Genomic DNA, 15,330 nt, shown 5'->3' on the forward strand with positions numbered 1-15,330 from the left:
TTACACCATTTATTATCGTTTCGCTCGTAATTTTCTCCGTGAATAATAATATGTATAATTTTTATTTTATTTTTGAAAAGAATGTTAAATACCAATTATACCCTTTTATTGATATTTAAGACCTCACCCTAAACTTGAGACAATACGTAGGTAATTTTGTCATTCTGATATCTCTGGTTAAGCTAAAATAATTGCAGAGTTGATATAAATTATTATCAGTGTGATTTTGGGACAAATGAAATGAAAATAGTGGGTGAAATTTAAGCACAAAATCGTTGGGCATAATCGATAATAAACACAAAATGAAGGGTGTAAAATACATATTCCCTTTCTATTTATCTCAATTGGAAGCTCAAATTTCACCAATATTTATAAAATAATTACACCTAGAATCTTGAATTATATATATACATATATATATACCGATTTTGCTAGTTATTAGTTTGTTTTTATGTTAAAAAAATATTATTTGACTACCAAGTGATCAATTTTAGGCGTTTTGAGAATAAATCAAGAGATGAAATATATTATTTTCTCTTTGTGATTCTTTTTATGTCCAAAATTATTTTATGCTATGTAATTTATTTATACTAGAGTAAGACTGTTAGATTTTTCATTCAATTTAATACTCAGATTACTAAATCATCAATTTATATTAAATATAATAAAAAGTTAAATTTATTAAAATATCCAAATTGTCATTCTTATCGATCACTTTGTCTGATAAATAAAATATTACGATCCGATCACGTAGGTTAAATTGAGTTGAGTCGAGTTTATTTATTTATTTTAATTATTTCATGATGTAAGTCTTTAGATTCATGTGAACTCAAAAAGTCTAGAGATGATATCATTTTGGATTCAAGATACAAGAAAAATTCATGTGAACTCAATTGAATGCCAACCAGTGAGAACATTGTTCAACCTCTCCTTTGCAACTCCCAGACTATGACCTACAAAACAAAAGAAATTATTGTGTTCATGAACTAAAATTCGAAGCGTTCACCCTTTCATTTATTTGTTTTGACTAATGTGTAATCGTTATTTTTTTCTTTTAAAAAATAACGGTAATTGTGATTTTCTTTAACAGCTTTTTTCCTTTTATTTATTTTTTGAATTTTTATAATGAAAAAAATAATAATTTGCAACTGTGTGATTAGGCTAAAATTCATAGTCTCTCTAAATTTTTGTTCATATCACTTAACCCTTCTAATATATATGCAATTATCTAATTGACATTAATTTTTAATATACATCAACTAATTAGAAAATATTTTCTTTTGTGATTTTTAGTTTGTTTTATACTTCTTTCATCTCAATCTTTAATTTAAATTTTTATATTTTGGATATTGCAGAATTTAAATAGAAAGTTGCATTCACCCTTGTTTTTTTAATGGAAAAGAAAAATGGTTTCATATATATATATATATATTACAAGGAATTTAATTACACAAATAAAAATTTGGCCTAATTACGTGAAGCCAAAATATATTTTCTCTTTTTTTTTTTGCTCTAATAAAGAAAAAGACACGTTTGCCCTCTTACATATCGGTCGCTAGAAAATTACAGGTACCCAATCACAAATAAAATTTTAGGAAAACTATATAATTTTTATTTATTTTAATATAAGTAATAAATATTAATTTTTTTATTTTTGAGATGATGTGTGATACTAAGTCATATGCAGGGATTAAAACTTAATTTAGCCTAAATTTATATTAAAACATCGCATGCTTACAAAGTAAATAGAGGTTTAGGAGTAGCAAAGGGAGAATGAGGAGACATGCATGCATGTGAGATGGCATGCAAGTACGCCGCACCTCATGGCATGTGAGTATGTGACTTCTCTTTATATTATATATATATATAGACCTCTTTCTACGTAGGACTTAGGCATGTGAGATAGAATGCTAACTCATATGCATGTATGACCTCTTATAGATAGGAATATAAATTATTACTAAATAGTTTAAGTTTTTGAGTCAATTGACTATTTAATATAATAATAGAATCATTTTGCTAAAGCTTGTTTCTTAATAAATTATATTGATATTTTGGGTAGAATAATGATATAAATTGTTTAATATAATAATGGGAAATTTGTGTTTTAATATATTTAGAATAAATTGTAAGAGAATGAAGGTAGAAACTTGAATTTTTATATATCACATGCTTTACAAGAATCTAAATGAGTTAAATTATTTTTTTTTAGATTATTTGTAGAACATTCAAATATCTTCACGACATTTTAGATAGTTCGAAAGCTGTTCTAAAAGTATTCGAATGATTTTATGCTGCAATATGTGAAAAAGCTCTCGGATATTCGAACTACTACTCTGATATTCGAATGGACACTCAGTCATTCAAACTCTTATAGGTAGCTGGAAAAATGAGTGCTGGTTGGCTTAAAATGTTGTTTTAATTATTTTTTTCTTACATCTATATAAACCAATGAACCTTATGTAATGAAAAAGCACGAATAAATTATATTTTGGAGCCCTAAATAGATTTGCTGAGCATTCTTAAAGATGAGAGAATATTAGAATGATAGGATTCATCGATGACGTCCGATCATTGTTATTACTTTGTTTCTTAGAATGAGTTGTTGTCTCGAGCGTCACTGAGACCTGTTGATCAACAACTTGAAAGAATTTACTGCAGGTTCTAGTGAGCAAAAAAAAAAACTTCAGATAAAGTTGTGGGATTTAACGTACGATTTGTAAATGGTTTTTATATTTGCAACATTTGTTAGTGATTAATTTAATCATTGGAAAAGAATATATGCTTTTTACCCTTGAATTTTATTTGCTTTGCTTTATATTTTCAATTATTTACATGTTATTGATAGATCAAGACATTTTATTGTGAGCTACTTGTTTAATGTCTAGAGGAGTCTCATGATGTAATTATAGATCAAGACATGGTTTAAAAATAATCACAAATCTTATCAACCCCTTGCTAGTTGCTACTCCTCATTGAACAACTCCTTGTCATTTTTTGAATTTTCTTTAACATTATATTAGTTTTCTAACCATGTGTGAATATGTCATCACTTGTTTTAGATTGGACATGCATGGTTTACTTTGCAATGCTCATGGTATGAATGGAGAATACAAAGTTAAATTAAATGTAATGAATAGGTCAATTAATTATAGAAGCATTGACATGGTAACCACTACCTTGATAATTCAAAACATTCAATGTAGCACTACACTAATTATCAATCTATAATAATTTGATGTGTATTTAAATATTGATGAGAATGATGAAGAAGTTAAACATATTATTGGTAGGTAGATTACTTAGTCAAATTGCTCCAAGCTAGAATTTTTTATTGCACTACCAGGACAAAGAAATTGGACATGGGTGTCTTAGAATAATATGGCTCTTGATTACTGCTACACAAATTAAGTAGCTAACCTTGAGAGTTGATTTATTTCAAGACTTGGCATGTCTACCCTTGTAAAAATCTATTATTTGCTTTTATACCCTACAAAACACTATATATATATATAGATTTTTAAACCTTGTTTTTCTTTTCATAGATACCCCTCAATTAATTGTAAAAAGTCATAAGTTCTCTTTTTCTTGCATGCATCCATTCCTTTTGATTAAAAATATTTATATCTTTTCATTTGTTAGATTATAAAGATTTTAAATTAACCCTAAAGGTATCCATTGAGGTAGCAATTAGATCGGATTAGTGGTTATGGTAATGCAAATATAAATATAATCTATTTATTAAATATGTTAAAATTTTACACTCGAATATGATGCATTTATTAAATGGGTTACACCGATTATAAACGAATTATTTGGCGACATAAGTTATTCAAATTTATATAAGGTATTTGAGTTATAAATAATTTTATTTGATTATAAATATGTTTATTAATGTTATAAATAATTTTTTTGTGTTATAAACTAGTTATTCAGATAATAATTAAATTATCATATCACAGACGGATTAGTGAGTCAAGTCATAAATGAATTAAATGAGTTACGGTAATAAACGCGAATATGATTGGGTTAGGCAAGCTAATCAATTTATGACCATAATCTGATTATATGGTAGGTTATTGGAATGAGTCAAAAAAAAAAAAAATTTGCCATCCCTAGGTATCCAAATAGAAATCATGAACTTTGAGGCATATTTTTAGATATATCATTTATTGAAGAGTGTAAGAGAATTTTTTTTTCCACAATAAACTCGAAGAGCCTGGAGGTTAAATATAAGTTAGATAAAAAGTCATCTTTCATATATATATATAGAGAAACACTGAGGCCCCATTAAATTTTAGCTACCAAATTAAACCTCTTAAATATATTATTAGTATTATACTAAGGCCGAAAGCAAGAAATTTACATCTCATACTAACTATTTTTTTCTCCCATGCAACCATCAAAGTGTGAAAATTAAGTAGCCTAGTGGAGGGTTAGATACCCATTTACATCATTGATGAGATGATATGTATCTTTCTCCTCCTTTAATTTGGTGATAAAGAGATCAACTTTAAGAGGCTCTTATGTGGCCGTGAAGGTCGATATCTACTATCTAGAATTTGGGTCTTCTTCAGCTAATTTTTGAATGAAATAACTTGGACTAGATTTATTAGATTGAAAAAAAAAATGTACTTTTATTTTTATTTTTATGATCTTCTAAGATATAAAGATGATTATTTCAATTAGCCTAAAATTGTGGCCTTTTAATTGGGTATTTGGCCAGCCCGCTTAGCTTATGAGCTTTGATTATACAAATTAAAATAAGGAAAAAATTATATAATTTTATGGTTAATCTAAAATTATATAATTTTGTGGTAATAATCTATTTGTAATTGGTAAGTTTGACAATCTTGACAGAAGATTATTCTTAATGTAATTTTTCGACATAAGTCAATATAAAATACATCGTTTTCGATTAAAATATACTTCTATGTTTACTTAAGTCCAGATTTAACAAGTAATTTCTTTGAAAATATTGAATCCATCTCTAATAGATAGTAAATTTGAAATTCACTTTTATCAATTACTCAAGCTTCAAATCAAAGGGATAAATTTCTTTCATGTCGATTTGAAACTTGTTTGGAAGCATACAAATCTTATCATTAGGTTATTCTTGGAAGCAAGAGGGTAAGTAATCATCACCAAATGCTCTCCATGCGTGATGCTCTCTCTCTATCAAACTTTATTATTCTTTGTTTGATTAAATAAAAAGAAGAAGATAGATTGATTCTCTTTAGCTAGAGCTTTCCCCCATCCAAATCTTAACATTAAGATTATATACAACTAAACAATATTAATAGCTAATTTAGTTTTCTAAATACGAACACGATCTGTTTATTACTCGAGTTATATGATCTTAAAAGGGTTCTCTACATAATTGCCACTAATAACTTTTATACTATCATAGTTATGATCTATTTACTCTTTTAAATTACTATAATAATTAGTTTTAAAAAAAATATTACTATAACATATATGTATAAATTTTATCAATTATTTCTTTGTCACATAAAATAAGATATTTTTTTTTTGTTGTACTATGATATTGGGTTAAAATATTAGATAGCTTTGAAATTATTTTAAATAATTCATAAAAGAGAAAATAATCTTAGATTTTTATATAATTGTCACTAAATTATTTTCTAAATACAACAATTGACACTATAATATTTATAAATATTATATTTACTCACAATATTATTGATCTCTTTTAAAAATGTCATATTATATCTAATTTTTCCTTTGTACAATTTTTTAAAAAAAAATTAAAAAAGTTATTTAAAAAGTTACTCGATATTACATACTATAAAAATATTTTCTACAAGAAAAAAATTCAATGATAAATATTTCACTAAATTTCAATAAAAGAAAGAATATTTTAGTCATTTGAATGCATATGTTTAAACACCAACTATTGAGGATATTCTAAGAATATTCTTTCAGAAATATTAACCATAATAACAATTCTGAAGAGAGCTAAAATATTTCAGTGACAATTATGATATTATGAGCAATCTTGGAACATAATTAGCCTACCTAACCATGATTAGTGTGTACAAGATAGGGTTACAATACAACCCTTAATATGGATTGGGCCAAAATGTGGATGTTTATAATGGGCTGGGCTGGGAATATTATACCCTTCATTCCTTTGTATATAGGAAGAGAATTAGGATGCTATGAATTGGTGAACACATTTAGCTTTTAATAATGAATTTGGAGCACTATTAAGCTCTAATTTCAAATTTGAATGCTAATAATAATAGACTAATTTGGACTCCATCTTACTATATTTATGACCGAATCCGATCTTGCTAATTGGAGCCGATGAATTTTCTCATTTCATACACCCTGATGTGTTTACGGGGCTAATTTGCATAATAGACTTGGAATTAATTTTGAGCCGAGTTTCATTCAGCTCGATTAGACTCGAATATATATATATATATATATATATATATATATATATATAGTTCTTAGTTTCCTACTCCCTAGGGTTTGAAGTTAGAAACTTAGAACCCAAAACCTTATTTCAAGATTGATTTATGCTTCATTCAAACCGGAATCAAACTTGACTCAATTTAAGCTCTGGCTCAATTTAGGTTTGAAATTGATTCATAATTAGAATTACTTATTGATCGGCTTGAGCTCAACTTGAGTTCAAAATTGGCTAGTTTGCTTCTATAACTAGGCTAAAAATTAATTTCGAATCAAGCTTGATCAAAGCTCAACTTGAGTACACTAGGTATTTATTGTAGTTTATGCTGTACATTAATAGCTTATTTAAGACCTGTGCAACCGTTTAATAAATTAACCATTTAAAAGTATTACAACAGAGGTTTTGAGTTCAAATTCTACTAGGCTCATCCGTTGTTTAAAGAAATACAATCTTTACTAATGTGAGTCAAGTTCACTTCTTAAGTCAATCAAAATGTCTCGAGCTCAAAAATGAGGGAGACTGTTAGTAAAAATCATGAAAAAGTTATGGAAAGGAAAAAAAAACTGGAAACAAGAGCTGACAACTTAGGTTCCTTTCTAATACTTGACAATAATTTCATGGAGTCTGGTATAAACAACTATAATATTGCTGGTGAACTCTTCTCTAGCCTTTCTTCTACTACAAAAGAGGGAAGGCAGTTGAATTCTATATGATTTCTAAGTTGTGATTCCATTCAGACTGAAATAGTCATACATTGACAAGGTCCCCCCAATCTCCACAGCTTTTGAAAGGCATGCACACTACTTGGGGCTGATCAGGCTGGTCCTATCCAATGACATCTAACAATCACCTCGCATGCAAAAGAGAAACTGCTCATGAACCCTAAGTTTGTAGATTGTACAACAAGATAGGGAGCTTAAAGAAGCTTAGTTTCACGTGGATCGAGTTAGTCGAGTCAAGTCTAATCAATTATATTTATTTATTATTTTTAATTTCAAATTAAAGAGAATGTAAGCCTAATATAAAGAATTAGATATCTATGACTCAACTCTTATAAATAGGAGATGTCATATATCAATTAGGAGGTGTAGAATGAGTATTGAGTTAAGTTATTATTTATCTCACATTTATTATTTATTCGTAGCTGTTAGATCGTTTTAACTTACGTAAGAGTATATATTTTTAACCTTAGAACCCTTCCATGCTTTTAAACTCTAGGCATCATCTTTTTTCCATGAGCCACCCACCTTTATAGCCGTCCACCATCACCTTCTGCCCACCACCACCCTCCGATGATGGTCAACATCGGATATTTTTATTTTTGTCATATTTTAACTTATCTCCACTATTTCAATCATATCTTTTCACCTCGACCTCAGAATTATATGAAACTAGATGCAAAAGATTTTTAACTCACGATGCTACCAATCTTAAAATCTCAGAATTTTTTTATAAATAGATTGGTCCAGATCTAATCCATAACATGTATTCTACCAAATACATAAATGCTAAATTATATATTTTATCCCCTTATCTATGACTCAGTATTACGTTACATATGTGTATATATGCAGATAGCCCATCTTGTGGTCTATACAAAGTTGTAGTTATTCGGCAGCCATAAACAAGGTTGTGAAAAGACATAATTAACCCCATAGACATTATTCCAGTGGTTAAAAAAAATATTAAGTCATATTATTTTCAGCACTTATATTATTAGTTTTTGATGAAAAATCTAACTGTTACAATTTGGTATTGAAAAGTACACACGTATATATCTAAATTCCAGATATGATTCTCAACTTTTGCTTAAATAAGAATGCGGAATAATAATCAATAAGTAAAGCAAAGATGAACATCAAAAAAATTTATATGGAAAAATTTCAAATGGGTAAAAAACTACGGATTCAAATTCAGATCAAACCAATTACTAATAAATATAATAGTTTATAAGACTGACTTATAAAATAATATTACGATCACCTTCGGAGTGGTTGTGATCACAACAAGACCTAGCTCTGATCAGATCTGGAACGAAAATTTTGGAAGGCAATGTCGACTGATCTAACCGTCCAAAAATCCTGAAACTCTAACAGGTTGTTCCTCTGAGAGTCAGGAGTCTAATGCAACTAGAATAACGATGATTGGAGGTATTGATATGAAGATATCTAAGAAATATTAACTAAATGTCAGAAGGTGGCGGACGGTCGTGGAAGGTGGAAGGTGGAAGATGGAATAAGGTTAGGGTTATGGAAGATGGATATGCCAGCGATAGTGGGGATAAAACATAAAGATAGAAGAGTGGAGAGAAGGGAATCGTACTCTCAGGGACGAGAGGGGACAATAAGGGTAGCAGCGGCATTAATCACAGTCGAGGATGAAGCTCAGCGAGAAAGAGAGATGTCGCACAAGAAGGAGAGCGGGGGAGAAGAGTCTTTCGGCAAAGCCAAGGTTTCAATATTCATTCGATAATCCTTCATTAGGGTTCCACTACAGAATATATACTGCCCCTAATCAACTGGATTGACCCAAATAGGCTAGCTTGGGTCAACCAACTTACAACCTAACCAACCAATTCCTAACCCATTACAATTAGGTGCATGCCACAATAGGTTTGACAGCTACCTAACCTGACTTGACTTGGTAGACCTAGCCTCTCCGGCTTGGGTCCACTTGACTGCAACCAACCCTAACGCATAAATCAAGGATTAGGCTCTAGGGCTAACCAATTACAATTCCAATAAACAATTAAACTTTTACCTGACTTGATTAGGTAAATCAAACAGGCTCTCGTCCGACTAATCCACCTAAGCATCAGCTTGCCCACATAAGCAATAACTAAGACACATAAGCAAAAGCAACTAAAAAGCAAATGCAATAATAAACATAAATATATAACTAGCCAGGAGAAATGGTGTAAATACCCCTGACCATCTCTATGAGCTGAACTAAGCTGGAGTTGGGTCAGCCCCTATGGCTGGTTTGTATCAAATAACCTATTGATCCCCACAAATTTGTTTACATCAGTCTTGATTACTAGACCCTACGATTCACTGCTTCCCATGATTAATCTCTAATCTTAATAACCATTGATATTAATTTTCCACCTTAGTGACTCTTAAGACGAATTCCCGTGATGAAAAAGACAAGCAAGGCCCTAGTCGATTAAAATGTTATTTCTTCAAAAGCAATAACTGACATGCTTAGGGTTAGGGCATTCTAACCCTTATACACTTTATAAAGATAAGACCAAATTAAAGTCAAATTTAGTCTCACAAAATCTTAAATTTTGCAAAAACTCCATGGTTCATTCGAGTGCCAGTTGTGTCGATTTGAATGACTTGACTTGAATTCCAAGTGTATTCGAACCACAAAAAATAACTCTCTGTATCTTCGAACGCACTTCGAAAGCCTGCAAGGTGCATTCAAAGGCTCGAAACCATGTCTCTGTATTTTTGAACGTATGCAGGGTGCATTCAAATATTTTTTGAATGCTCCAACTTAAATTCTTAAAATCTCAAAATTCTACAATGCGAATCTTATCAAAACTTATAGATATGCATATCTATATATAAATAAAAACACTTAAAACTATTTTGTACACTTAAAACCTAACAGGTATGAACTTCATGAAGTAAACTGTAATTTGCCCAAAATTTAAATTGACTCATAGCTCAACTCTTAGAGTAGTCCAAGCCTCCTAGGATCAATCTCTTATAGAGGCCCTACACCACATACTCTACACCTGTCCTATTATGCGTAGCTCTACTATCGAACTATTATATTAGCAAGAAGAAGGTGAAGTGTCTTATCTAGTGATATTTTAAATTAATTTGATTGATCAACAACTGCTAATGTTTGTATGTGAAGTACAAGAAGACAACATATCATGGTTCCTATGAGATTTTAACATGATCAAATCCTTTAATTAATTCCTAATCTCTTATACATCAAATGGTTTGTCTACTTAACCATTTCGGTGTCGAGAATCTGTTTAAATAACATCTTGACTATGCAATTAAGAAACAAAGGTCACAACCTGACTGAAGTGACCTAATTCAAACAACTACTTACAGATCAGCCATAATAGCCTCTTCTCTCTTAATTAACCAAATCATAAAATATTTTTGGCATAATTACTTTATTGCTAGTTGCGGTACCTAATCAATGTTCTAATCAATCAAATTACAATTTATTATTCCATACTCATATTGATAAGAGATTTGGTGAACAAAGTGTAAATGTACCTCTATGGCCACAACAAATTAAGTTGTAGCATGAGAATAAAAATCCATCTGTTATGTACTTTTATTTCAATACATTCTTATGCTTTGTCTTCATTAGGTTTTACTGACTAAGTTATAACTTTTCTCTTGTTCATGCAGTAATCGATTTTGACTCCCCTTTACAAGTTGTAAATTGGAATAAGATGGCTAATTTCAACTTTCTCTTCCTCATAAGGGAAAGCTCTTGGAGTCCAAGTGAATGGATGTAGTAGTAGATGACAAATATTTTATCATAATTTCATTAATTTGAAGAACATGTCTTGATGCATCTTCTGTCGGTTGCGCTACAAGTCAAAGAAGAGAACGACGATCTACTCAAAGCCACGTTTCTATCTCCACAAATGCTTGGACTCATTGGCTAAATCAATATTTCTTATGTTTCTTCCCTTTTAGTGAGAAGATTAGACTACATTTTTGCACTACCAATAACTTATTGTAATTTTCTCTTGTTTCTTTCCTGCAATGCTCCATTTGGAGTCTCCTTTACAGGTTGTAAAGTGGACTGAAGTGGTTAATTTTAACTTTCTTTTCCTCACAAGGGTAAATAATGGATATTGATTGGTCTTGGTGTCCAAGTGAATGGGAGTAGTAGATGAGACATGCAACTGTACTTTATCATAATTTTATTTGAAGAACATGGCACAGCTCACTTGCTAAAATAATCTAATTGTATGGTTGTATGGCTTGTTGCATCTTCTCTCTCCACAAATGCTTGGACTCATTGGCTAAACTAATCAATATTTCTTAAATTTGTTGTCATTTAATGAGAAAATTATGCTGAATCTTTCACGCCACCAATAATTATAAGAACATCAATTCACACAGTTATTTTCATCTCTTCAAGTTTGCAACCAAATGCACTGAAACTATTCCAAGTGTCTTCGATTCTCATTCAAATTAATTATGTAATGAAGCATACATGATTGTTCTAGCTACTTTCTACTAACTAAACACATATATGCACATGGATCCATCTGCATGCAAGTTCATCTCTTCCTCTACCACATGCACATCCTAGTTATAATAAATACTGATGGCCTGACATGGACACTTCCATTCCTAATCTTCTGATTTTTTTGCGCTCTTCGTGAAACATTGATGCCTCCAAGGATTCTTCTACTTTGCAGAAATCAAGTCAACCCTTAAGTTTCATATCACTCCACTAACTAAACATCTTATAAAAAATTAATAACACTTAACTGTTCACTAGCTTTATAATCCCTCAACAGGCAAAGAAAGCCTGTCATAGACCAGAGTGTGGGGCTAATTTGTCTCTATATAAGTGCCATCAAGCTCTATACAACATCATTGCAGAGTCATAACAATCTCCTTAGCTCTCTAAGATGGCATCAAAGACTCACCTATCCTTCTTGTTTCTTTTGCCATTAGTTCTCTTCTCAATCTCAGCAGAGGCACAGCTTCAGGTTGGCTTCTACAGCAAGACATGCCCACACGCCGAAGACATCATTCACAAGGAGATGATCGAGATCGTGAAAGTAGCTCCGAGCCTTGCTGGGCCTCTCCTAAGGATGCACTTCCATGACTGCTTTGTTAGGGTATGTTGCAAAATCACTCACTATATGCATGCATCATTTCATGCACAACCTAATGTTCTTTTCAATTCAGGGCTGCGATGGTTCAGTCCTCCTTGATTCCACCAAGAACAATGTAGCTGAGAAGGATGCACGACCGAACCAGAGCCTTCGAGGATACGGAGTAATTGATAGGATAAAAGCCAAGTTGGAGCAAGCTTGTCCTAACACTGTCTCATGTGCTGATGTTGTAGCTGTTGTTGCTAGGGATGCAGTGTGGTTGGTAAGTGATCTTATCTTACTCTTGTTTGTCTAAAATTAGTGTTAATTGATCTGAATTAATGATCATCTTATATATAGAGCAAAGGACCATTCTGGCCAGTGTGGACTGGAAGAAGAGATGGAAGAGTGTCAATTGCAAACGAGACCAGGCAACTACCACCTCCTACTGCAAACATGACACGATTGATCTCAATGTTTGCAGCTAAGGGACTGGGTATCAAGGACCTAGTAGTACTCTCAGGTACTAAAAAGTTTTAGTATTGTATGGTCCTCAATATCAATTTATGCATGCATGAAAACTTACCTTATGACCTAAATATAAACTAGGTGCCCATACGCTTGGAACCTCGCATTGCACAGCTTTCAGCGATCGCCTGTACAACTTCACCGGCATGAACAACCTGAACGATGTCGATCCTTCGCTCGATAAGAATTATATTGCCAAGCTAAGATTGAAGTGCACGCTTACTGATAACACTACACTTGTGGAGATGGATCCTGGCAGCTTCAGGACCTTTGATTCCAGCTATTATAAGTATGTCACTAAGAGGAGAGGGCTCTTCCACTCTGATGCTTCTCTTCTTACGAACAGCTTCACGAAAGCGTACGTCGAAAAGCATGCGAATGGATTCACCAGTGAGTTCTTCCAAGATTTCAGTGAGTCAATGATCAACATGGGGAATATTTCGCCTCTAACAGGCAGCCAGGGTGAGATCAGGAAGAAGTGTAATGTTATCAACTAGATTAGATAGATCTTGTGATGAGATCTACGCGTAATATTTGAGGTTGAGGTTATCAGAGCTTTTGTAAATGTTTCAACGTACTTTTCCAATTCTCTTCAGTTTCCTTTCCATTGCAAATCATTTATGTAATCATGTAATAATTGTTCATTTCATCAAATAATAAGGGTTCACCATGCTATTGTTCCTATTGTGTTTGGCAACTTTGGAGTTTTAAGGGCTAATTGATCATTTCACATGGACATGGACATATAATTCTATTGGGAAGAATGCATTTTACTACTCATGTTTTGGGCAAAATCAAAGTATCTTCTTAACTTTTTTTAATTTCTGTCACTTTAACCTATTCTCATTCCGATATGTATTCAAATACTATACAAAAAAAAAAAAATCTTTTTAATTTCTGTCCCTTTGATTATTTATTTCTAAAAATCCTTAAGAAGATTCTTCTTTCTTGTATTGTATTAATGTGAGTATTTAATCAATCTTCCAACATGAGAAAAGATAAATGGTGAAAAGGTTAAAAGTTCACAGTTTTAGAGGAAAAATTATTACTTCGGATAGAAAAACTAAATATTGCACATAGATAAAAACTTCAAAGCTTCAAGTGATTCATGCGGCAATAAAAAATTCAAGAATACAGTCTGTTTAGGCCTTATCATAGGATAGTAAATTATATTTTACCCTCTTATATTAGATCATAGAAACTGGGTAAGTAAAACAAATTGCTAAAAATTTGAACATGCAACTTTAGTATCTCACATGCTAGATAATCTTAAACTTTCTTAATTAAAACCTCTTCTAATTATACTAACAAGAGGTAAAAGTTTAACTCCTTTGATGGAAAACTTCTTTTGAAAAAAAATGATTGAAATAGTTGAAAGAATAAAAATGGTCAAACTAAACAAATAGTTGAAAGAATAAAATAAAATTATAACCATCTGGGGAGGCCCAGAAAGTATAAATGTAATTAAGTAAGTGCATTCGCATGGACCCTAAATTTACTCTTATGTATTTAAACTTATGTATTTAGCCTCTGTGTGGTTGGTACCATGTTGTAAGTATTAACTAGCTATTAACAAAGGTATGCAAGACTTAATTATTCACACAAAAAATTTTAATCTGATTTAAATATGGTATCATAGATAATTTGGTCATTTAGCAAACATGCTAATGGTGGAAAATATTGACACCAATGGATCACATTAATAATTTAGCATTTGCGTTTTAAATCGACTCATAGCTCAACTTAGGGTAGTTTAAGCCTCCAAAGATCAAACTCTTAAGAGGCCCATGCGTAAACCTAATGCACCTAAACTTGTCTTATAGAATGTCGTCTTATGCATATCTCTACTATTCGAAGAAGGTGAAGTGTCTTTCTCAAAATAGCATGACTCATGCATTAATAAATTAAAGTACTTATCTAGTGGCCTTCTAATTAAATTTGATTGATCAACAACTGCTAATGTTGGTATGTGGTGCACAAGAAGCTAGCAAAGTTTGGTACAAGATAGCAGTTGAGCTTCCATTTTTATATATATCATGGCTGTCATGTGACACTGCCATGATCAAATCCTCTGATTAATTCATAGTCTCTTATACATCAAATGGTTTCTGTCTACTTAGCTCTTCCAAGAAGCTGTTTAAATAGCATCTTGATCATGCAAATAAGAAACAAAGATCACAATTAACTTGTTGAGTGTAGTGACCTAATCAAACAACTACTTACAGATCCCATAACATTTTTGGCATATTTTATTGCTAGTTGCAGTACCTAATCAATGTTCTAATCAATCAAATTACTCTCTATAGTAACATTCTCATATTGATGAGAGAGTTGGTAAACAAAGTGTTAATATAGCAGTAGAATCTATGGCTATGACAAACTAATTAAGTTGTAGCATGAGAATAAAAATCCATCTGTTATGTACTTCTATTTTCAATACATTCTTATGCTTTGTCTTCATTAACTTGGACTAAGTTGCTACTTATGCCTGTTTTTTGTCCTGCAGTGATCCAATTTGAGTCTCCTTTACTAGCTGTAAAGT

The 15,330-nt window shown here is 31.3% G+C and overlaps 1 protein-coding gene across 1 annotated transcript; it reads left to right on the forward strand.

Annotated features, from left to right (window-relative positions):
* Nucleotides 1-11,561: 11,561 nt before the first annotated feature.
* Nucleotides 11,562-13,470, forward strand: LOC140796974 (peroxidase 1-like). The gene is made up of 4 exons (XM_073150205.1): nucleotides 11,562-12,284; nucleotides 12,355-12,543; nucleotides 12,621-12,783; nucleotides 12,870-13,470. The coding sequence occupies exons 1-4, from the start codon at nucleotides 12,072-12,074 to the stop codon at nucleotides 13,283-13,285; spliced, it is 981 nt and encodes a 326-aa protein (XP_073006306.1). The 5' UTR covers nucleotides 11,562-12,071; the 3' UTR covers nucleotides 13,286-13,470.
* The last annotated feature ends 1,860 nt before the right edge of the window (nucleotides 13,471-15,330 follow it).

Source organism: Typha latifolia, chromosome 10, assembly GCF_019914945.1.
Source record: "Typha latifolia isolate L0001 chromosome 10, TyphaL0001v2, whole genome shotgun sequence".
NCBI classification, from domain to species: Eukaryota; Viridiplantae; Streptophyta; class Magnoliopsida; order Poales; family Typhaceae; genus Typha; species Typha latifolia.

Bases quoted from the DNA above. Each gene is read 5' to 3' on its own strand.
- LOC140796974 (XM_073150205.1), top strand. From the start codon at position 12,072: ATGGCATCAAAGACTCACCTATCCTTCTTGTTTCTTTTGCCATTAGTT. The intron at 12,544-12,620 runs GTAAGTGATCTT...TCTTATATATAG, and splicing joins CTAGGGATGCAGTGTGGTTG to AGCAAAGGACCATTCTGGCC. The intron at 12,784-12,869 runs GTACTAAAAAGT...AATATAAACTAG, and splicing joins GGACCTAGTAGTACTCTCAG to GTGCCCATACGCTTGGAACC.